Genomic DNA, 25,140 nt, shown 5'->3' on the forward strand with positions numbered 1-25,140 from the left:
GCCAGACCCGAGCCCATTCACTTAACCTATCCAAATCCCTCTGCAGACTTCCAGTATCCTCTGCACTTTTCGCTTTACCACTCATCTTAGTGTCATCTGCAAACTTGGACACATTGCCCTTGGTCCCAAACTCCAAATCATCAATGTAAATTGTGAACAATTGTGGGCCCAACACGGATCCCTGAGGGACACCACTAGCTACTGATTGCCAACCAGAGAAACACCCATTTATCCCAACTCTTTGCTTTCTATTAATTAACCAATCCTCTATCCATGCTACTACTTTACCCTTAATGCCATGCATCTTTATCTTATGCAGCAACCTTTTGTGTGGCACCTTGTCAAAGGCTTTCTGGAAATCCAGATATACCACATCCATCGGCTCCCCGTTATCTACTGCACTGGTAATGTCCTCAAAAAATTCCACTAAATTAGTTAGGCACGACCTGCCTTTTACGAACCCATGCTGCGTCTGCCCAATGGGACAATTTCTATCCAGATGCCTCGCAATTTCTTCCTTGATGATAGATTCCAGCATCTTCCCTATTACCGAAGTTAAACTCACTGGCCTATAATTTCCTGCTTTCTGCCTACCTCCTTTTTTAAACAGTGGCGTCACGTTTGCTAATTTCCAATCCACCGGGACCACCCCAGAGTCTAGTGAATTTCGGTAAATTATCACTAGTGCATCTGCAATTTCCCTAGCCATCTCTTTTAGCACTCTGGGATGCATTCCATCAGGGCCAGGAGACTTGTCTACCTTTAGCCCCATTAGCTTGCCCATCACTCCCTCCTTAGTGATAACAATCCTCTCAAGGTCCTCACCTGTCATAGCCTCATTTCTATCAGTCGCTGGCATGTTATTTGTGTCTTCCACTGTGAAGACCGACCCAAAAAACCTGTTCAGTTCCTCAGCCATTTCCTCATTTCCCATTATTAAAACTCCCTTCTCATCCTCTAAAGGACCAATATTTACCTTAGCCACTCTTTTTTGTCTTATATATTTGTAAAAACTTTTACTGTCTGTTTTTATATTCTGAGCAAGTTTACTCTCATATTCTATCTTACTCTTCTTTATAGCTTTTTTAGTAGCTTTCTGTTGCCCCCTAAAGATTTCCCAGTCCTCTAATCTCCCAGCAATCTTTGCCACTTTATATGATTTTTCCTTCAATTTGATACTCTCCCTTATTTCCTTAGATATCCACGGTCGATTTTCCCTCTTTCTTCCGTCCTTCCTTTTCGTTGGTATAAACCTTTGCTGAGCACTGTGAAAAATCGCTTGGAAGGTTCTCCACTGTTCCTCAACTGTTCCACCATAAAGTCTTAGCTCCCAGTCTATCTTAGCTAGTTCTTCTCTCATCCCCTTGTAATCTCCTTTGTTTAAACACAAAACACTAGTATTTGATTTTACTTTCTCACCCTCCATCTGTATTTTAAATTCCACCATATTGTGATCGCTCCTTCCGAGAGGATCCCTAACTATGAGATCATGAATCAATCCTGTCTCATTACACAGGACAAGATCTAGGACCGCTTGTTCCCTCGTAGGTTCCATTACATACTGTTCTAGGAAACTATCGCGGATACATTCTATAAACTCCTCCTCACGGTTGCCTTGACCGACCTGGTTAAACCAATCGACATGTAGATTAAAATCCCCCATGATAACTGCTGTACCATTTCTACATGCATCAGTTATTTCTTTGTTTATTGCCTGCCCCACCATCTCGTTACTATTTGGTGGCCGATAGACTACTCCTATCAGTGACTTTTTCGCCTTACTATTCCTGATTTCCACCCAAATGGATTCAACCTTATCCTCCATAGCACCGATGTCATCCCTTACTATTGCCCGGATGTCATCCTTAAATAACAGAGCAACACCACCTTACCATCCACTCTGTCCTTCCGAATAGTTTGATACCCTCGGATATTTAACTCCCAGTCGTGACCATCCTTTAACCATGTTTCAGTAATGGCCACTAAATCATAGTCATTTACGATGATTTGTGCCACCAACTCATTTACTTTATTCCGAATACTACGAGCATTCAGGTAAAGTACACTTATGTTGGTTTTTTTACCTCTGTTTTGAATCTTAACATCTCCAGTTTTATTCCTTTTGTTATTACTGGGCCTATTCACTGTGCTCCCCTCAGTCACTGTACCTTGTACTGTCGCCCTTATGGATTTCTGACTATGTCTTCTCTGCCTTGCACTTTTCCCCTTACTTCCTTTTGTTTCTGTCCCTGTTTTACTACCTTCCAAGGGTCCCAGAGGACTCGAAAGTGGCTAATGTAACACCACTGTTTAAGAAGGGAGGGAGGCAGAAGACGGGAAACTGTAGGCCGGTTAGCCTGACTTCGGTCATTGGTCAGATTTTAGAGTCTGTTATTAAAGATGAGATCGCAAAGCACTTGGAAGTTCATGGTAAAACAGGACTGAGTCAGCACGGCTTTGTCAAAGGGAGGCCGTGTCTGACAAATCTGTTAGAGTTCTTTGAGGAGGTAACAAGGAAGTTAGACAAAGGACAATCACTGGACGTGATTTATTTGGATTTCCAGAAGGTGCCGCATAGGAGACTGTTAAATAACTTAAAAGCCCATGGTGTTAAGGCTAAGATCCTGGCATGGATAGAGGATTGGCTGACTGGCAGAAGGCAAAGAGTGGGGATAAAGGGTCTTTTTCAGGATGGCAGCCGGTGACTAGTGGTGTGCCTCAGGGGTCTGTGCTGGGACCACAACTTTTCATGATGTACATTAATGATCTGGAAGAAGGAACTGAAGGCACTGTTGCTAAGTTTGCCGATGATACAAAGATCTGTAGAGGGACAGGTAGTATTGAGGAAGCAAGGGGGCTGCAGAAGGACTTGGACAAGCTAGGAGAGTGGGCAATGAAGTAGCAAATGAAATACAATGTGGAAAAGTGTGAGGTTATGCACTTTGGAAGGAGGAATCTAGGCATAGACGCTTTTCTAAATGGAGAAATGCTTCGGAAAGCAGAAGCACAAATGGACTTGGGAGTCCTTGTTCAAGTTTCTCTTAAGGTTGATGTGCAGGTTCAGTCGGCAGTTGAAAGACAAATGCAATGTTAGCATTAATGTCAAGAATACAAGACCATGGATGTACTTCTGAGGCTGTATAAGGCTCTGGTCAGACCCCATTTGGAGTATTGTGAGCAGTTTTGGGCCCTATATCTAAGGAAGAATGTGCTGGCCTTGGAAAGGGTCCAGAGGAGGTTCACAAGAATGATCCCTGGAATGAAGAACTTGTCGTATGAGGAACACTTGAGGACTTTGGGTCTGTACTCGTTGGAGTTTAGAAGGATGAGAGGAGATCTTATTGAAAAGTACAAGATACTGCGAGGCCTGGATAGAGTGGACGTGGAGAAGATGTTTCCACTTATAGGAAAAACTAGAATCAGAGGACACCATCTCAGATTAAAGGGACGATCCTTTCAAACAGAGGTGAGGAGGAATTTTTTCAGCCAGAGGGTGGTGAATCTGTGGAACTCTTTGCCGCAGAAGGCTATGGAGGCCAATTCACTGAGTATCTTTGAGGCAGAGATAGATAGGTTCTTGATAGGTTCACCACCCTCTGAGTGAAGAGATTTCTCCTCATCTCAGTCCAAAGTGGCCTACCACTCGATGGGCCAAGTGGCCTAATTCTGCTCCTATGTCTTATGGTCTTATGGGAGTTAGAGGGCGGACTCTGGAGCTAAGCAATGCACAGATCAAACCTCACCTCTACGTGCGCAGGGCTCAGCCTAAGTCAACTAAAGATGGTGCAGAGGGCACACCTAACCTGGACAAGAATGAATGGGTTTTTCCCAAAGGTGGAGGACAAATATGAAAAGGTGCCAGGATGGCCCGGCCAACCACATCCACATGTTCTAGTCTTGCCCCAGACTAGAACATCCTTCTCTGAGGCCATGTCCAGCGTTCTGGGGATGAGGGCAGAGCCTTATCCACTAATGGCGGCCTTCGGGGTATCAGAACATCCAGAGCTCTTCATGGGGAGAGGGTGGATGCCCCAGCCATTGCCTCCCTGATTGCCCGCCGAAGACTCCTGCTTGGATGGCTATCGGCAGAACCACCCAAGGCTGCAGACTGGCTGTCGGAAATTCTCAAGCTAGAAACAATAAGACACCATTAGAGGATCGGAGGAAGGCTTCCACAGCAAGTGGAGGCTATTCACCAACTTGTCCCAAGACCTGTTCGTAGCCAGCAGCCAATAAAGTAGGGAGGGGGGGGGAACAGAGCAGAGCATGAAATAAGGAGGGGAAAGGGGGTGGAGAGCAGAAAGGGGAGGACAGGAGGGTGGGGTGGTGGGGAAGATGTCACAGGAAACGCAGGGCAGGAAGAAGGAGGGAACTAGAAGGGACAAGGAGTAATAGCGAAAAACAACCATAGCAGAGAGCACAGCCAGCGGATACCTTCCCTCTCCCAACCCCCCAACAAGGCCCAGAGGCAGGAGGCAACCAAGGCGGTGGGGGCAAAGCTGCACAGCAGTATTGGCTGACCACTGGGGGGGTGCTCCCGGACAGAGACCCCCCACCCCATAGCTAGATAAAAGCTCCCTCTAGGGGAGCATAGCCAGCTATCAGCCCCACATGACCCAGAGGCATACCTCGGATGCCTGTATGGGCCAGCTGGCACTTAGGTGCCGGTTTCTCTGTAAATAGAACATAGAACATAGAACGATACAGCGCAGTACAGGCCCTTCGGCCCTCAATGTTGCACCGACATGGAAAAAACTAAAGGCCATCTAACCTACACTATGCCCTTATCATCCATATGCTTATCCAATAAACTGTTAAATGCCCTCAATGTTGGCGAGTTCACTACTGTTGCAGGTAGGGCATTCCACGGCCTCACCACTCTTTGCGTAAAAAACCCACCTCTGACCTCTGTCCTATATCTATTACCCCTCAATTTAAGGCTATGTCCCCTCGTGCTAGCCACCTCCATCCGCGGGAGAAGGCTCTCGCTGTCCACCCTATCTAACCCTCTGATCATTTTGTATGCCTCTATTAGGTCACCTCTTAACCTTCTTCTCTCTAACGAAAACAACCTCAAGTCCATCAGCCTTTCCTCATAAGATTTTCCCGTTTTCGTTTTTTCTTTTGCATCTTTCTCGACTAGTTTCTGGTCTTAGTAAATGCACCTGGAAGATAAATTCGCTACGTATGATAATCAAAACCACAGTTGTTGCAGTAACTTGTGTTGATACATGTGTTGGCTTTGTCTTATTCTGTGGTACCTCTACTGCATCTTCAGGATGCCGAAGCACCCATACGGCTGGTGGCACTCTGCGGAATCAGGGACCAAGGTGTGTGGTCAGTGGCTGTCTTGCAGGCTGCGGCAATTGGAGTCCGTGCCTGGACACCGCCCCAGTCACATGGAGGTTCACCCCAGCGGAATGGACCACCCCCCCTGTGCCCCCTTCATCCCCCCGCCGGGCCGATCAGTTTCAGGACCGGCAGCCCACGGTCTTGTCTATCCATGTCCTGCGTCCTCCCTCTCTTATCAGCTACTGTGTCTTTTTCCTGATTTTTAAAAGCACAAATGAACCCCACCGCTGGGAATTCCCCTCAGTGGAGGTGAGGAATCGCGAAGGCCCCTGAGAATACCAGGTCAGGCCCACTAATAATATGCAAATGCTGTTTGCTGTATGTACGGAGTGGAAAGCATTGTCACCGCTGTCGAGGCACCGGAGAACTGCGATTTGGCGTGAACCCGGCGTCTGCCGTAATTTCGGTGTCAAACCCTACTCTCCAACCAATTGCCTTTCCCAATTTCCGCGTCAGCCGACAGAAAATCCCACTCAGTGTGTTTTCAAGAAGCAGTTAGATACAGCACTTAGGGTGAAGGGGATCAGAGGATATTGGGGAAAACGGGATTATGCTATTGAATCTCTTCTTTGTTTCTTTGAATGATGGAGCAGGCTTGAAGGACTCTGGTTTGTTGCCGGTGCCACGTGCTAGTGAGGTGAGGAACAGGGAGAGAGTGCAGATAAACACGTGGCTGCAGGGATGGTGTAGGAGGGAGGGTTTCAGGTACGTGGATAATTGGAGCACATTCTGGGGAAGGTGGGACCTGTACAGACAGGACGGTTTGCACCTGAACCAGAGGGGCACCAATATCCTGGGAGGGAAATTTGCTACGGCTCTTCGGAGGGGTTTAAACTAATTTGTCAGGGGGATGGGAAAATGAGCTGTAATCCAGAAGCCAGTGTTGAGAGTAGTGAGGTACTGAGGAGGGTATCAAGGTCGCAGGAGTGTACCGGCAGACAGAAAGGTGGGTTGAAGTGTGTCTACTTCAATGCAAGGAGCATCCGGAATAAGGTAGATGAAGTTGGAGCGTGGATTGGTACTTGGAACTACGATGTTGTGGCCATTACAGAGGCAGGGACAGGAATGGTTGTTGGAAGTTCCGGGGTAAAGGTGTTTCAGTAAGAGTAGGGAAGGTGGTAAAAGTGGTGGAGGAGTAGCATTGTTAATGAAGGATAGTTTAACGGCTGCAGAAAGGCAGTTCGAAGGGGATCTGCCTACTGAGGTAATATGGGCCAAAGTTAGAAATAGGAAAGGAGCGGTCACATTGTTAGGAATTTTCTATAGGCCCCCAAATAGTACTAGAGATATGGAGGAAGAAATTGCAAAACAGATTATGGACAGGTGTGGAGGTCTCAGGATAGTTGTCATAGGTGACTTTAACTTTCCAAATATTGATTGGAACCTCTCGGTCAAACAGTTTAGATGGGGCAGTTTTTGTACATTGTGTGCAGGAGGGTATCCTGACACAATATGTGGATAGGCCGACAAGAAGGGGGGCCACATTGGATTTGGTACTGGGTAATTCACCGGGCAAAGTGTTAGATTTGTTTGTGGGAGAGCACTTTGGAGATAGTGACCACAATTTGGTGTCTTTCACTATTGCAATGGAGAGGGACAGGGCCATACGGCAGGGCAAGGTTTATAATTGGGGGAGGGGTAATTATGATGCGATTAGGCAAGAATTAGGGAGCATAAGATGGGAACAGAAACTGTCAGGGACAGGCACAAATGAAAAGTGGAGCTTGTTCAAGGAACAAATACTGCGTGTCCTTGATAGGTATGTCACTGTCAGGCAGGGAGGAAATGGCCATATGAGGGAAAGGGAATAGGAATGACCCTGGTAATTATAGGCCAGTTAGTCTTACTTCGGTGGTCGGTAAGTTAATGGAAAAGGTCCTGAAGGATAGGATTTATGACCATTTGGAAAGATGCAGCTTAATCCGGGATAGTCAACATGGATTCGTGCCTCACAAATTTGATTGAATTCTTTGAGGAGGTAACTAAGTGTGTAGATGAAGGTAGAGCAGTTGATGTTGTATACATGGATTTTAGTAAGGCGTTTGATAAGGTTCCCCATGGTCGGCTCATGAAGAAAGTAAGGAGGTGTGGGATAGAGGGAAATTTGGCCAATTGGATAAGTAACTGGCTATCACATAGAAGACAGAGGGTGGAGTGGATGGAAAATTTTCAGACTGGAGACCAGTTACCAGCAGTGTACCACAGGGATCAGTGCTGGGTCCTCTGCTATTTGTGATTTTTATCAATGACTTGGAGGAGGGGGCTGAAGGGTGGGTCAGCAAATGTGCTGATGACACCAAGATTGGTGGAGTAGTGGATGAGGTGGAGGGCTGTTGTAGGCTGCAAAGAGACATTGATAGGATGCAGAGCTGGGCTGAAAAATGGCAGATGGAGTTTAACCCTGATAAGTGCGAGATGATTCATTTTGGTGGAAAAAATTTGAATGCGGATTACAGGGTCAACGGCAGGGTTCTGAGGAATGTGGAGGAACAGAGAAATCTTGGGGTTCATGTCCAAAGATCTCTGAAGGTTGCCACTCAAGTGGATAGAGTCGTGAAGAAGGCTTATACTGTGTTAGCGTTTATTAACAGGGGGCTTGAGTTTAAGAGCCGCGGGGTTATGTTACATCTATATATGACCCTGGTGAGACCACATTTGGACTATTGTGTGCAGTTCTGGTCATCTCATTATAGGAGGGATGTGGAAGCATTGGAAAGGGTGCAAAGGAGATTTACCAGGATGCTGCCTGGTTTGGAGGATAGGTCTTATGAGGAAAGGTTGATGGAGCTAGGGCTTTTCTCTTTTGAGTGGAGGAGGATGACAGATAACTTAATAGAGGTTTATAAGATGATGAGGGGGATAGATAGAGTGGACGTTTAGAGACTATTTCCTCGGGTGGATGTAGCTGTTACAAGCTGTTATAATAACTATAAGATTCAGGGTGGGAGATATAGGAGGGATATCCGAGGTAGATTCTTTACTCAGACAGTGGTTAGGGTGTGGAATGGACTGCCTGCTGTGATAGTGGAGTCGGACACTTTAGGAACTTTCAAGCGGTTATTGGATAGGCACATGGAGCACACCAGTATGACAGGGAGTGGGATAGCTTGATCTTGGTTTCAGACAATGCTCGGCACAACATCGAGGGCCGAAGGGCCTGTGCTGTACTGTTCTATGTTCTGTGACTGAATGGCCTCCTCTTGCTCCTATTTTCTATCTAACAGCTTGAGTGTCTTTCCAACACTGCTTGTAGACGAGGAAGAACACGAGTGCGTACCCCCGGCTAACCAAGCAAACCCAGTAATTGGATTCCCCCCCTTCACAGTGTGATGCACTCCTAATATTTTCTGCTGGCAATTTGCTCTCTACCTACCCTAAATGTCTTTGACAGGCCCCAACAATTTCTCCCCTCCAGGTCAAATTCCTCCTTGCCATCTCATTGATATGCCCCTCCAGATCCACAATTCATAGAATTTACAGTGCAGAAGGAGGCCATTCGGCCCTTCGAGTCTGCACCGGCTATTGGAAAGAGCACCCGACACAAGCCCACCCCTCCACCCTATCCCCATAACCCAGTAACCCCACCCAACTCTAAGGGCAATTTATCATGGCCAATCCACCTAACCTGCACATCTTTGGACTGTGGGAGGAAACCGGAGCACCCGGAGGAAACCCACGCAGACATATGGGGAGAACGTGCAGACTCCGCACAGACAGTGACCCAAGCCAGGAATCGAACCTGGGACCCTGGAGCTGTGAAGTAATTGTGCTGACCACTATGCTACCGTCTCTACTGTACAGAAGGAGGTTATTCTTCCCATCGAGTCTGCACCGGCCCTTGGAAAGAACGCCCTACTTAAGCCTACACATTCACCCTATCCCGTAACCCAGTGACCTTCACCTAACATGTTTTTCAAACTCTCCCGATCTCCTCTTCATTCACTAACTGCACAACTGGCCAAGAAATGAAGTTCAGAAGTAGTCATCCATTGCTGGTGTTAAATTCACTGTGACCTCAGGAAATCTGGAAGAATGGGTTCTTCCAGATTTCCTGAGGGCACAACTGCTCTTTACCCCATTGTAAATACCAGGATGTATGAGTGAATGGAGTGAGTGTAAGCACGTGGATTAAATGTGATTTGGTGTTGATGTGAGCAAGTGGGCTGAGATGGTGTGGAGTGAGGTGGGAACAGGGTGGGTAAGCGTGAGGTTGCAGTTTACAATGATGATTGTGTCAGTGAGTGTCCGAGCTCTCAAGTCCTCATGGGAATCTTCCAATACACTTTTCAGGAAATGGAGAGGTCGCAGGATCTAAACAGGCGAATGAAAGGAGGCGGTGGAATCGGTCCATCACAGGCTGGAGCGTATATGACAACAGGTGTGTATCCATGTCTCTGCTCTTATTTCTGTGAGGAGTAGAGGAGAGTGTCTATTTGTGTTAATAGGAGTGGCAGGAAGTGACTGGAATATTTAGAGGATGTGCAGTATTTAACATGACTGATGGGAGTTGGGGTGGGAGTAGTCTGGGAGGTGGGGGATTGAGAGTGAGGCTAGTTTGAGGTTGGTGATTGGAGGGAAGTGAGCGTGAGGTGGGGAATTAGGAAGGAAGTGATTGTGAGGTGGGGAGTGAAGCTAGTATGAGCTGGGGGTTGGGGAGTTAAGCTAGTACAAGTTAGGGGTTGGGGAGTGAGGGGAATGTGAGGTGGGGTTGGGGAGAGAGGAGAATGTGAGGTGGGGATGGGGTTCGGGAATGAGGGGAATGTGAGGTGGGGATTGGGTTGGGGAGTGAGGGGAATGAGGTGGGGATGGGGAGAGAGGAGAATCTGAGATGGGGATGGAGAGTAAGTGAATGTGAGGTGGGGATGTGGGTGGAGGAGAATATGAGATGGGGACAGGGCCGGCCCAAGGTACCGGCAACTCGGGCAGTCGCCCGGGGCGCCATGTGTTCGGGGGCGCCAGAGACTCGGGTCCCGCGCATGCCCTCCCCAGGGCGGCCCCCTCCGTCCGCCCCCCCTGCCTCGGCCCCGCCCCCCCCTCGCCTCGGCCCCTCTCCGCCGCCTCGGCCCCTCTCCGCCGCCCCCTCGGCCCCCCCCCCCCCCGCCGCGCCGCCTCGGCCCACCACCCCCGCCGCGCCCCCCCCCCGCCCCGCCGCGCCGCCTCGGCCCCCCCCCGCGCCCCGCCGCCTCGGGCCCGCGCCCCGCCGCCTCGGCCCCCCCCCACCTCGGCCCGCCCCCCCCGCCTCGGCCCCCCCCCCGCCTCGGCCCCCCCCCGCCTCGGCCCCGCCCCCCGCCTCGGCCCCTCCCCCCGCCTCGGCCCCCCCCCCCGCCTCGGCCCCCCCCCGCCTCGGCCCCCCCCCGCCTCAGCCCCCCCCCCCGCCTCGCCCCCCCCCGCCTCGGCCCCGCCCCCCGCCTCGCCCCCCCCACCTCGGCCCCCCCCCCACCTCGGCCCCCCCCCCCGCCTCGTCCCCCCCCACACCTCGTCCCCGCCCCCCCCCGCCTCGCCCCCCCCGCCTCGCCCCCCCCGCCTCGGCCCCGCCCCCCCGCCTCGGCCCCGCCCCCCCGCCTCGCCTCGGCCCCGCCCCCCCCCCCCCCCCCCGCCTCGGCCCCCACCCCCCCCCCCCCCTGAAGTTCAGCTTGCCCTGGGCGCCAGCAACCCTAGGGCCGGCGCTGGATGGGGAAGGGGGAGTGAGGGGAATGTAAGATGGGGGATGGGAAGTGAGGGGAATGTGAGGCGGGGTTGGGAGTGGGGAATGTGAGATGGGGATGGGGAGTGAGGGGAATGTGAGGTGGGGATGGATGTGAGTGGAATGTGAGGTGGGGGATTGGGATAGGGAGTGAGGGGAATGTGAGGTGGGGGATGGGGAGGGAAGTGGGTGGGTGTAATGTGAGTTATAGAGAGTGAGGGGAATGTGAGGTGGGGAATGTGAAGTGTGGATGAGGAGTGAGGGGAATGTGAGGTGGGGATGGGATTGGAAGGTGAGGGGAATGTGAGGTGGGATGGGGAGAGAGGGGAATGTGAGGTGTGGATGGAGACTGGGGATTGGGAGTGAGGGGAGTATGAGGTAGGGGATGGGGAGATAAGTGAGTTTGTGTAAGATGACTGATAGAGAGTGAGGGGAATGTCAGGTGGAGAATTGGAAGTGAGGGGAATGTGAGGTGCTGGATGGGGAGTGAGGAGAAAGTGAGATAGGGATGGGGAGTGAGGGGAGTACGAGGTGGGATGGGGAGTGTGGTAAGTGTATGGTGAGGGATGGAGAGTGAGGGGAGTACGAGGTGGGGGATAGGAGTGAGGGGAGTAAATGGTGGGGGCTGGGAAGTGAGGGGGATACGAGGTGGGGTTGGGGGTTGAAGGAATGAGAGGTAGGGGATGTAGAGAGAGGCGAGTACGAGGTGGCGGTGGGGAGTGACGTGAAGTGATGAATGGGAAGTGAGTGTGATGTGAGGTGGGAGGGAGGTGAGTGTGAGGTACGGAAAGGGTTGGAGACAAGCATGAGGTGAGGGTGGGAGGGAGGTGAGTGCGAGAACAGGGTGGGAGGGATGTAACTGTGAGATATGGTAATTGTCATAATATACACCAGTATGTCATGGTGCAGACACACACACTGATGGACATACACTAGGACCAATCAACATGCACAACCACCGCAGCCAGTCACCAGTTAGAATACATACACTATAAAGACAGAGAGCATCACTTTTCCCGCTCTTCTGGATGCTGCCTCTCAGAAGCACAAGAGCTCATCAAGTTTACTACAGACTCACACCACGTGCTGAGAGATTCAACTGGTTAGGTCAGGCACAGGTCTCTAGTTAAACTGGCATCATTTAAACCCACAGTTCTCATATGTCTATTATTTTATAAGTAGTTAATAAAATAGAGTTGAATCTTCATCAGTGTTGGTGGCATATGTTAGCTTTGCAAGTCTACATTGCCCAACACTTCATGGTACCAGTAGTTGAGGGATGTTAGTACTTCTGAGACCTACCTACCAGTGATCAGCCTTCCACCAGTCTACAGCCATCCTGCAGTATGGACAGCATTCGCCTGCCGCTGCCCCTCCGCATTGCCGGGAGCCTGGACTCCAATTGGAAGATATTTAAACAGCGCTTCCAGCTGTACCTCGAGGCCAGGGACATGGAAGCTGCCTCGGATGCACGGAAGATTGCTCTCTTCCTCTCCACAGCCGGGGACCATGCCCTCCACATCTTCAACTCGCGCACCTTTGCTGACGGGGAGGATAAATCAATGTTCAAGACGGTCCTTTTAAAGTTCGACAGCCACTGCGAGGTCGAGGTAAACGAGAGCTTCGAGCGATATGTATTTCAGCAGCGAATACAGGGTAAGGATGAACCTTTCCAGTCCTTTATCACCCACCTCCGTGTCCTTGCGCAGTCCTGCAACTACGGGTCCAACTCTGACTCCATGATACGTGACCAGATAGTTTTTGGTGTGCAGTCCGAGCCCCTTCGCCAGCAGCTACTTAAAGTGAAACAGCTCACCCTGTCCGCGGCCATAGAGACCTGCGTGTTCCATGAACACCCCTCCATGCGATAATCCCGCATCCAGGCCGCTGAAACACAAGCTCCCCACGAGGCAGAACGGGTCCAAATTATAAAGTCTCTCCAGGGCATGGGTCTGGACGATGGCGGCCATGCTGCCGCGCTGACACGCAACGAACGTGGTGATGTCGAGGACCGTTCTGCGCAGGTGCGCACCTCGCTGGATCGTCCCACGCAAGCGCGGTGGTGCAACGAACGTGCCGACGCAACGGCGAGCGGCAACTGTGGTTCCGCCCACTTAAAGCGGCAATGTCCCGCGAAGACCCAACGCTGTCTGCAGTGTGGCAAACTTGGCCACAATGCTGCTTTATACAGGCCCTCCCAGCCCGCTACTTTCAGGAGATCCAGCCAGCCTCGCAGGGATGTCCGGGCCATTCAGCCTACAATCAACGAACCTGTTCCAGACCTGTCTTCCAACTTTGACAGCGATGACCTGCAAGCCCCCTTCCAAGTTGGCATCATAAGCAAGAACAGGATGTCTCCTAAGCGCAGCACCAAACCCATCCCAATACACAGCATCGATCCGGATGATGAGTGGTGTGCCACCCTTACGGTCAACCGGTCCCTCCGCCTGGACACTGGCGCCTCCGCCAATATCATTGCGTCGTCTGACCTCCGCAACCTCTGTGTCCAGCCTGTCATCTTACTATCTGCATGTCAACTGCCTGACTACAACGGATATGCTATCGCTGCCAGTGGATCCTGCCAACTTGAGGTGACACACCGTGCTCACACAGCTGTCCTATCTTTTGAGATCATTGCTGCCTCGAAAGCCTCCTTGCTTGGTGCGCAGGCATGCAAGCTGCTCAACTTAGTGCAGAGGGTTCACTCTCTCTGTCCCAGCGACGTGTCTGCCTCTCTACTGACACCGACTTCAGGGCGCAACTCGACTCCATCATCCAGGACTACCACGACGTCTTTGAGGGCATGGGCATGCTCCCGTATACATACAAGATTACACTCAAGCCCAACGCCACGCCTGTGGTACACGCACCTCGCAGAGTTCCAGCGCCCCTTAAGGACCGCCTCAAGCAACACCTCCAGGACCAAGGGGTCATATCCGGTGTCACGGAACCGACCGACTGGGTGAGTTCCATGGTCTGTGTGAAGAAACCGTCCGGCGAGCTAAGGATCTGCATAGATCCAAAGGACCTTGATCGGAATATCATGCGGGAGCACTACCCGATTCCAAAACATGAGGAACTCACGTGTGAAATGGCCCACACCAAACTCTTCACAAAACTCGACGCCTCAAAAGGCTTCTGGCAAATCCAGCTGGATGAACCGAGCAGAAAGCTGTGTACATTCAACACGCCCTTTGGCAGATACTGCTACAACCGAATGCCATTTGGCATCATCTCAGCGTCCGAAGTATTCCATAGAATAATGGAACAGATGATGGAGGGAATCGACGGCGTCCGGGTATACGTCGACGACATTATAATCTGGTCCACCACCCCGCAGGAACACATCAGCCGCCGCAAGCGCATCTTCAAGCGCATTCACGAACATGGCCTCCGCCTCAATAAGGCCAAATGCTCCTTCGGCCAGTCACCCATTAAGTTCCTGGGTGATCACATTTCCCATTTAGGGGTGTGTCCGGATGAGGACAAGATTGCGGCGATCACGTCCATGAAAACGCCCGAGGACAAGAAAGCGGTCCTCCGGTTCCTGGGCATGGTGAATTTCCTCGGGAAGTTTATTCCGAATCTCGCCTCGCACACCACGGTCCTCAGAAACCTGGTTCGTAAAACAACGGACTTCCAGTGGCTCCCTGCCCACGAGCTCGAGTGGAGGGAACTGAAGGCCAAGCTTTCCACGGCCCCAGTGCTGGCTTTTTGCAACCCGAACAAAGAGACTAAAATCTCTACGGATGCCAGTCAGTCTGGGATTGGAGCTGTGCTTCTGCAACGTGATGAGACCTCGTCTTGGGCCCCCGTTGCGTATGCGTCAGGGGCAATGACCCCCACGGAACAGCGCTACGCACAAATTTAGAAGGAGTGCCTTGGCCTTCTAACCGGTGTTGTGAAGTTCCACGACTATGTATATGGACTTCCGCAGTTCACTGTTGAAATCGAACATCATCCGCTCGTCAACATAATACAAAAGGACTTGAATGATATGACGCCTCGCCTCCAACGCATCCTACTCAAACTACGGAGGTATGACATCCAACTCGTTTATACCCCTGGCAAAGACCTTGTCGTTGCCGACACCCTCTCCAGTTCGGTCACCACTCCATGCGATCACAAAGGGTTCGTTTGCCAAGTCGACGCTCAAGTTCAGTTCGCAGCTTCCCACTTGCCAGCATCGGATGCACTCCTGGTACAAATTTGCCGCGAGACGGCGGCTGACCCCCTTCTGCAGCGTGTCATGCATTTAATGACAGATGGGTGGCTCAAGGACCAATGCCCACAATTTTACAATGTTTGTGACGATCTGGCGGTTGTTGACGGGGTTCTCCTAAAGTTAGACCGCATCGTGATCCCGCACAGCATGCGCCAGCTGGTCCTAGAGCAACTGCATTAAGGCCATCTAGGAGTTGAAAAATGTCGCCGCAGGGCCAGGGAAGCTGTCTATTGGCCGGACATTAACGACGACATTACCAATGCGGTACTCAACTGCCCCACCTGCCAGCGTTTTCAACCCGTCCAACCACGGGAGACCCTGATGCCCCATGAGTTGGTCACATCGCCCTGGGCCAAGGTGGGCATTGACCTGTTCCACGCATTGGGCAGGGACTACGTCCTAATCATTGATTACTTCTCTAACTACCCGGAGGACATCAGGTTGCACGACCTCACCTCTTCTGCTGTCATTCAGGCGTGCAAAGAGACGTTTGCCCGGCATGGCACCCCGCTCACAGTGATGTCGGACAATGGCCCCTGTTTCACAAGCCAGGAATGGGCCAGCTTCGCCCGGCAGTACAACTTCGCACACATCACTTCCAGTCCCCTGTACCCTCAGTCCAATGGCAAGGCGGAAAAGGGGGTTCCTATAGTCAAGAGGCTGCTCTGCAAGGCTGCCGATGCCGGCTCTGACTTCCATCTTGCTTTGTTAGCCTATCGCTCCGCCCCGCTCTCCACTGGGCTGTCGCCTGCACAGTTCCTGATGAACTGCACCTTCAGGACGACGGTGCCATCGATTCACACCCCGAATCTTGATCATGTTCCCGTGCTCCACAGGATACAGATTGACTCACGTGCTGCTGATCACCCCGACATCCAGCCAAACGACACGGTTCGCATTCATCTACCGGATGGTGGCTGGTCTGCGCCTGCTGTTGTTCTCAGGCAGGTGGCCCTCCGTTCTTTCCTGGTCCGGTTACCGGACGGATTCATTTGGCGCCGCAATCGGCGTGCCCTTCGCCTTGTTCCACAGTCGTCACGGGATCCTCCAAACAGTTCCTCTGCTGACCCTGCCATGGACTGTGCAGAGCTTCCGGTCACTCTGCCTCCCCTTGACTGTGCTGCAGCCCACCCAGCTCCTGACCTGCTGGCTATTGACCCACCCTTGAGGCAGTCAACCAGAGTTCGTCGCCCACCTCAGAGACTGAATTTATGAACTTTGCAAATTTATGGATTCTCTGAGATGTTTCCTTCCCTGTTAAACTCGTTTTGCAGTGGTTTGTAAATAGCATTGTTCTTATTCAAGTTGCTGCATATTAATTATCTGCACCAGGCACCTTCCCTTATATATAGCATCGTTTCCTGTATATAGATTTGTACATATGTCTTCGCACCTCACACTTAGTTAGGCACATTCTTCACACACCCACACTATTTATTGTCACACATTCACATCAACATTTTTTTTAAAGCGGGGGGTATGTCATAATATACACCAGTATATCATGGTGCAGACACATACTGATGGACATACACTAGGACCAATCAACATGCACAAACACCGCACCCAATCACCAGTCGGAATACACACACTGTACAGGCAGAGGGCATCACTTTTCCCACTCATTCTGGACGCTGCCTCTCAGAAGCACAAGAGCTCATCAAGTCTAGCACAGACTCGCACCACGTGCTGAGAGATTCAACTGGTTCGGACAGGCACAGGTCTCTAGTTAAACTGGCATCATTTAAACTGAAAGCTCGTGTTTGAAACAAACCTGTTGGACTTTAACCTGGTGTTGTAAGACTTCTTACTGTGTTCACCCCAGTCCAACGCCGTCATCTCCACATAATGGAATAACGTACAGTCGCTCAGGCTCTGACAATGGAAAACATACACTCCCTCACTCTCGAACAATGTTTCAGTGTTTAAAACAGCGAGAAGAGAGCCGGGATTTTCCAGTTTAAAACAGCGAGAGGAAAGCCGGGAGTTTCCAGTTTAAAACAGCGAGAGGAGAGCCGGGAGTTTCAGTGTTTAAAACAGCGAGAGGAGAGCCGGGAGTTTCAGTGTTTAAAACAGCGAGAGGAGAGCCGGGAATTTCAGTGTTTAAAACAGTGAGAGGAGAGCCGGGAGTTTCAGTGTTTAAAACAGCGAGAGGAAAGCCGGGAGTTTCCAGTTTAAAACAGCGAGAGGAGAGCCGGGAGTTTCAGTGTTTAAAACAGCGAGAGGAGAGCGGGGGTTTCAGTGTTTAAAACAGCGAGAGGAGAGCCGGGAGTTTCAGTGTTTAAAACAGCGAGAGGAGAGCCGGGAGTTTCAGTGTTTAAAACAGCGAGAGGAGAGCCGGGAGTTTCAGTGTTTAAAACAGCGAGAGGAAAGCCGGGAGTTTCCAGTTTAAAACAGCAAGAGGAGAGCCGGGAGTTTCAGTGCTTAAAACAGCGAGAGGAGAGCCGGGAGTTTCAGTGTTTAAAACAGCGAGAGGAGAGCCGGGAGTATCAGTGTTTAAAACAGAGAGAGGAGAGCCGGGAGTTTCAGTGTTTAAAACAGTGAGAGGAGAGCTGGGTGTTTCAGTGTTTAAAACAGCGAGAGGAGAGCCGGGAGTTTCAGTGTTTAAAACAGCGAGAGGAGAGCCGGGTGTTTCCAGTTTAAAACAGCGAGAGGAGAGCCGGGAGTTTCAGTGCTTAAAACAGCGAGAGGAGAGCCGGGAGTTTCAGTGTTTAAAACAGCGAGAGGAGAGTCGGGAGTTTCAGTGTTTAAAACAGCGAGAGGAAAGCCGGGAGTTTCAGTGTTTAAAACAGCGAGAGGAGAGCCGGGAGTTTCAGTGTTTAAAACAGCGAGAGGTCAGCCGGGAGTTTCAGTGTTTAAAACAGCGAGAGGTAAGCCGGGAGTTTCCAGTTTAAAACAGTGAGAGGAAAGGCGGGAGTTTCAGTGTTTAAAACAGCGAGAAGAGAGCCGGGAGATTCAGTGTTTAAAACAGCGAGAGGAGAGCCGGGAGTTTCAGTGTTTAAAACACCGAGAGGAGAGCCGGGAGTTTCAGTGTTTAAAACAGCGAGAGGAGAGCCGGGAGTTTCAGTGTTTCAAACAGCGAGAGGAAAGCCGGGAGTTTCAGTGTTTAAAACAGCGAGAGGAGAGCCGGGAGTTTCCAGTTTAAAACAGTGAGAAGAGAGCCGGGAGTTTCAGTGTTTAAAACAGGGAGAGGGGAGCCGGGAGTTTCAGTGTTTAAAACAGCGAGAGGAGTGCCGGGAGTTTCAGTGTTTAAAACAGCGAGAGGAGAGCCGGGAGTTTCAGTGTTTAAAACAGCGAGAGGAAAGCCGGGAGTTTCAGTGTTTAAAACAACGAGAGGAGAGCCGGGAGTTTCAGTGTTTAAAACAGCGAGAGGAGAGCCGGGAGTTTCCAGTTTAAATCAGCGAGAGGAGAGCCGGGAGTTTCCAGTTTAAAACAGCGAGAGGAGAGTCGGGAGATTCAGTGTTTAAAACAGTGAGAGGAGAGCCGGGAGTTTCAGTGTTTAAAACAGCGAGAGGAAAGCCGGGAGTTTCAGTGTTTAAAACAGTGTTTAAACCCACAGTTCTCGTATGTCTATTAGTAGTCAATAAAATAGAGTTAAACCTTCATCAGTGTTGGTGGCATATGTTAGCTTTGCAAGTCTACACTGCCCAAAACTTCAGTAATGATAATCGCTTATTGTCAGAAGGAGGCTTCAATGAAGTTACTGTGAAAAGCCCCGAGTTGCCACATTCTGGTGCCTGTTCGGGGAGGCTGGTACAGGAATTGATCCCGCGCTGCTGGCATTGTTCTGCATTACAAGCTAGCTGGTGGGTGGGAGGGACGTGAGTGTGAGGTGGGGGGTGGGGGGGGGGGGGTGGGAAGGTAAATGTGAGGTGAGGGTGAGAAGGAGATGAGTGTGAGGTAGAGGTGGGAAGTAGATAAGTGTGAGGTGGGGGCTGGAGGGAGGTGAGTGTGTGGTGGAGGGTGGGAGGGAAGTGAGTGTTTGGTGGGGTGGGAGGGAGGGTAGTTTGAGGTGAGGTGGAAGGGAGATGAGTGTGAGGTAGGGTGGGAGGGAGGTCAGTGTGAGGTGGGGAAAGGGTGGGAGGTGAGTGTGAATGGAAAGTGAGTGTGAGGGGGTGAATGAGAGGTGAGTGTGAGTTGGGGAATGGGAAGGAGGAGAGTGTGAAGTAGGGGTGGAAGGGAGGGTAGTTTGAGGTGGGGGTGGAAGGGACGTGAATGTGAGGTGCGGGGTGGAGGGGTAGGGGATAGGAGGGAGGTGAGTGTGAAGTGGGGAAAGAGTGGGACATGAGTGTTAGGTGAGAGTGGATGGGAAGTGAGTGTGAAGGGGTGGATGAGAGGAGACTGTGAGGTGGGGAATGGGGAGGAAGTGAGTACGAGGTGGGTTGGTATGTGGGTAGTGCATGTGAGGTGGGGGTGGGTGGGAGGTGAGTATGAGGTGGGGTGGGAGGGAGGTGAGTGTGAGGTGGGCGTGGGAAGGAGGTGAGTGTGAGTTGGGGTGGGAGGGAGGTGTGAGGTGGGGTGGATGGGAGGTGAGGTGGGGGTGGTGAGTGTGAGGTGGAGGTGGGAGGTAGGTCAGTGTGAGGTGGGGATGTGAGGGAGGTGGTGAGTGTGAGGCGGGGTGAAATGGAGTGTGAGGTGGGGGTGGAAAGGAGGTGAGTATTAGGTGGCAGGGTAGGAGGGATGTGAGTGTGAGGAAGGGCGTAAGTGGGAGATTAGTGTTAGGTGTAGTGGGAGGGAGGTGAGTGTGAGGTGTTGTTGGGAGGGAGGTGTTTGAGATGGGGTGGATGGTAGGTGAGTGTGGGGTGGGGGCGAGAAGAAGGTGGAATGTCAGGTGGGAGGGACGTCACTGAGGGGTGGGTGTGAGGGAGGTCACTGGGAGGGGGGTCTGAGGGAGGTGAGTGTGAGGTGGGATGGGAGGGTGGGTAGTTTGAGGTGGTGGTGGAAGGGAGGTGAGTGTGAAGTAGGGGTGCGAGGGAGATGAGTGTAAGGTAAGGGGTAGGAGGAAGTTGAGTGTGAGGTGGGGAAAGGGTGGGATGTGAGTGAATTGGTGTGGATGGGAAGTGAGTGTGAGGGGCTGGATGAGAGGTGAGTGTGAGGTGGGGAATGGAAACGAGGTGAGTGAGCTGGGAGGGATGTGAGTGTGGTGGGAATTGGGAGGGAGGTGAGTGTGAGGTGCGTGGTGGGAGGGATGTGAGTGTGAGGGGGTGGATGGGAAGTGAGTGTGAGGGGATGGATGAGAGGTGAGTGTTAGGTGGGGAATCGGAAGGAGTTCAGTGTGAGGTGGGTTGGTTGGTCGGTAGTGCTGGTGAGATGGTGATGGGTGGGAGGTGAGTGAGGTGCGGTGTGGGAGGTGAGTGTGAGGTGGGGGTTGGGTGGTGAGAGTGAGTGTGAGGTGGGGGTGTATGACAGGTGAGTTTGAGAGGAAAGGAGGTGAGTGTGAGGTGGGAGTGGGGATGGGAGGGAGGTGAGTGAGGTGTGGGTGGATGGGAGGTGAGTGTGAGCTGGGATGTGGATGGGAGGTGAGTGAGAGGTGGGGCTGGAAAAGATTTGAGTGTGAGGTGGAGGTGGGAGGGAGGTGAGTGTGAGGTGGGGTGAATGAGAGGTGAGTGTCGGTGGGGTGTTGATGTGAGGTGAGTGTGAGGTGGGGGTGTATGGCAGGTGAGTGTGAGGTGGGGTGAGAGGGAGGTGTGAGGTAGGTGAGCGTGAGGTGGGGGTAGATGGGAGGTGAGTGAGGTGAGGGAAGGTGGGAGGTGAGTGTGAGTTGGTGGTGGGAGGGAGGTGTGTGTGAGCTGGGGGTGGGAGGGTGGTGAGTGAGGTGGGGCAGAACGGAGTGTGAAGTAGGAGTGGAATGGTGGTGAGCGTGAAGTGGGGGTTGAAAAGATTTGAGTGTGAGATGGAGATGGGAGGGAGGTGAGTGTGAGGTGGGGGTTGAAAAGATTTGAGTGTGAGATGGAGATGGGAGGGAGGTGAGTGTGAGGTGTGGGTGGGAGAGAGGTGAGTGTTACGTGGGGGATAGGAGGGAGTGAGTGTGAGGTGAAAAATGTGAAGGAGGTGAGTGTGAGGTGCGGTGGTGGGTGGGCAATGCATGGGAGGTGAGTATGAGATGGGGTGGAGGTGAGTGTGAGGTGGGGGTGATGAGAGGAGAGTGTGAGGTGGGGTAGGTGAGTGTGAGGTGGGGGTGATGAGAGGAGAGTGTGAGGTGGGGTAGGAGGGAGGTGAGTGAGGTGGGGTGAAGAGAGGAGAGTGTGAGGTGGGGGTGGGAAGAAGTGGGAGGTGGGGGTGGGGGGAATTGAGTCTGAGTTTGGGATGGGAGGGAGGTGAGTGTGAGGTGGGGGTGGGAAGAAGTGTGAGGTGGGGGTGGGAAGGAGGTGAGTGAGGTAGAGGTGGTTGGGAGGTGAGCATGGGAGGGAAGTGAGTGTGAGGTCAGAGTGGATGGGAGGTAAGTGTGAGGTGAGGGTGGGATGGTGGTGAGTGTGGATGTGAAGAGTGAGCTGTGTTTAAATCCTGCACCTGTTGCTCTCTGGTTGATGTATTTGTTGTTATGTTTTGTACACAGGCATGCCGATGGTCCCCAACTACGTGATGGGTACGTTCAGTGTCTGACATTCTGTTCACTCACCTCCTTCCCACACTCACCTCAGACTCACCTCCCTCCCACCCTCACCTCACACTGACCTCCCTCCCACCCTCACCTCAGACTCACCTCCCTCCCACCCTCACCTCACACTCACCTCCTCCCACCCTCACCTCAGACTCACCTCCCTCCCATACCCACCTCACACTCACCTCTCTCCCATACCCACCTCACACTCACCTCCCTCCCACCCTCACCTCAGACTCACCTCCCTCCCAAACCCACCTCACACTCACCTCCCTCCCACCCTCACCTCACACTCACCTCTCTCCCACACCCACCTCACACTCACCTCCCTCCCACACCCACCTCACACTCACCTCCCTCCCATACCCACCTCACATTCACCTCCCTCCCACCCTCACCTCACACTCACCTCCCTCCCAGACCCACCTCACACTCACCTCTCTCCCACACCCACCTCACACTCACCTCCCTCCCATACCCACCTCACACTCACCTCCTTCCCACCCCCACCTCACGCTCACCTCCCTCCCACCCTCACCTCCCTCCCAACCCTCACCCTGCACTCACCTCCCTCCCATACCCACCTCACACTCACCTCTCTCCCACACCCACCTCACACTCACCTCCCTCCCACCCTCACCTCGCACTCACCTCCCTCCCAACCCCACCTCACACTCACCTCTCTCCCAACCCCACCTCACAGTCACCAACCTCCCAACCCTCACCCTGCACTCATCTCCCTCCCAAACCCACCTCACACTCACCTCCCTCCCAACCCACCTCACACTCACCTCCCTCCCAACCCACCTCACACTCACCTCTCTCCCACACCCACCCCACACTCACCTCCCTCCCATCCCCACCTCAGACTCACCACCCGCCCAACCCACCTCACACTCACCTCTCTGCCACACCCACCCCACACTCACCTCCCTCCCACCCCCACCTCACACTCACCTCCCTCCCACCCCACCTCACACTCACTTCCCTCCCAACCCACCTCACACTCACCTCTCTCCCACACCCACCCCACACTCACAACTCTCCCACACCCACCCCACACTCACCTCCCTCCCACCCCCACCTCAGACTCACCTCCCTCCCACCCCCACCTCACACTCACCTCCTGCCCAACCCCACCTCAGACTCACCTCCCTCCCAACCCACCTCACACTCACCTCTCTGCCACACCCACCCCATACTCACCTCCCTCCCACCCCCACCTCAGACTCACCTCCCCCCCATCCCCACTTCACACTCACCTCCCTCCCACTCCCACCTCAGACTCACCTCCCTCCCACCCCCACCTCAGACTCACCTCGGTCCCACCCCCACTTCACACTCACCTCCCTCCCACACCCACCCCACACTCACCTCCCTCCCACCCCCACCTCAGACTCACCTCCCTCCCACCCCCACTTCACACTCACCTCCGTCCCACCCCTGCCGCCCAGTTTGGTAAAATCCACTGCAAACACATTGCACACATTATAGACAGTGATCCAATACTCAAATACAGGATCTATTTGTTTCCCCCGACGGAACTTATTGTGTGCATGCCGCTATAGCAGCCATTTTCTAGAACTATAATAAACTTGTGTTAATCACATGGAAGGGCCTCCTTGGCCTTCAGACAGGCAACGAGGTGAAAAGATTCTGGAAGTCCCAGCCACACTGGAATATTGCCCTGCAAGAACAAGATCTAGGAAGTTTTGAAAAGGGCAGCACGGTGGCAGAGTGGTTAGCACTGCTGCCTCAAAGAGCCAGGGACCCGGGTTCAATTCCAGCCTTGAGTGACTATGTGGAGTGTGCACCATAAGAACTAGGAGCAGGAGTAGGCCATCTGGCCCTTCGAGCCTGCTCCACCATTCAATTCCTTTATTCTTCAAAAAATTATCTATCTTTATCTTAAAAACATTTAATGAAGGAGCCTCAACTGCTTCACTAGGCAAGGAATTCCATAGATTCACAACCCTTTGGGTGAAGAAGTTCCTCCTAAACTCAGTCCTAAATCTACTTCTCCTTATTTTGAGGCTATGCCCCCTAGTTCTGCTTTCACCCGCCAGTGGAAACAACCTGCCCGCATCTATCCTATCTATTCCCTTCATAATTTTATATGTTTCTATAAGATCCCCCCTCATCCTTCTAAATTCCAACGAGTACAGTCCCAGTCTACTCAACCTCTCCTCATAATCCAACCCCTTCAGCTCTGGGATTAACCTAGTGAATCTCCTCTGCACACCCTCCACTGCCAGTACATCCTTTCTCAAGTAAAACTGAACACCAGGTGTGGCCTCACTAACACCTTATACAATTGCAGCATAACCTCCCTAGTCTTAAACTCCATTCCTCTAGCAATGAAGCACAAAATTCCATTCGCCTTCTTAATTACCTGTTGCACCTGTAAACCAGCTTTTTCATGCACTAGCACACCCAGGTCTCTTTGCACAGCAGCATGCTTTAATATTTTATCATTTAAATAATAATCCTTTTGGCTGTTATTCCTACCAAAATGGATAACCTCACATTTGTCAACATTGTATTCCATCTGCCAGAACCTATCCAAATCCCTCTGCAGACTTCCAGTATCCTCTGCACTTTTTGCTTTACCACTCATCTTAGTGTCATCTGCAAACTTGGACACATTGCCCTTGGTCCCCAACTCCAAATCATCTATGTAAATTGTGAACAATTGTGGGCCCAACACTGATCCCTGAGGGACACCACTAGCTACTGATTGCCAACCAGAGAAACACCCATTAATCCCCACTCTTTGCTTTCTATTAATTAACCAATCCTCTATCCATGCTACTACTTTACCCTTAATGCCACGCATCTTTATCTTATGCAGCAACCTTTTGTGTGGCACCTTGTCAAAGGCTTTCTGGAAATCCAGATATACCACATCCATTGACTCCCCTTTATCTACTGCACTGGTAATGTCCTCAAAAAATTCCACTAAATTAGTTAGGCACGACCAGCCCTTTATGAACCCATGCTGCGTCTGCCCAATGGGACAATTTCTATCCAGATGCCTCGCAATTTCGTCCTTGATGATTGATTCCAGCATCTTCCCTACTACCGAAGTTAAGCTCACTGGCCTATAATTACCCCCTCTCTGCCTACCTCCTTTTTTAAACAGTGGTTTCACATTTGCTAATTTCCAATCCACCTGGACCACCCCAGAGTCTAGTGAATTTTGGTAAATTATCACTAGTGCATCTGCAATTTCCCTAGTCATCTCTTTTATCACTCTGGGATGCATTCCATCAGGACCAG

General features: G+C 51.9%; 1 protein-coding gene across 1 annotated transcript in view; it reads left to right on the forward strand.

Moving 5' to 3' along the window:
* myo15b (myosin XVB) overlaps positions 1-25,140 on the forward strand; it is a 709,406-nt gene that overhangs the window by 400,052 nt on the left and 284,214 nt on the right. Inside the window, exons 34-35 of the mRNA XM_038776546.1 lie at positions 9,643-9,730; positions 21,817-21,846. Of these exons, the coding sequence (XP_038632474.1) occupies positions 9,643-9,730; positions 21,817-21,846 (118 nt within the window). The remainder of the gene's footprint in view (positions 1-9,642; positions 9,731-21,816; positions 21,847-25,140) is intronic.

This window comes from Scyliorhinus canicula, chromosome 18 (assembly GCF_902713615.1).
Source record: "Scyliorhinus canicula chromosome 18, sScyCan1.1, whole genome shotgun sequence".
NCBI lineage: Eukaryota > Metazoa > Chordata > Chondrichthyes > Carcharhiniformes > Scyliorhinidae > Scyliorhinus > Scyliorhinus canicula.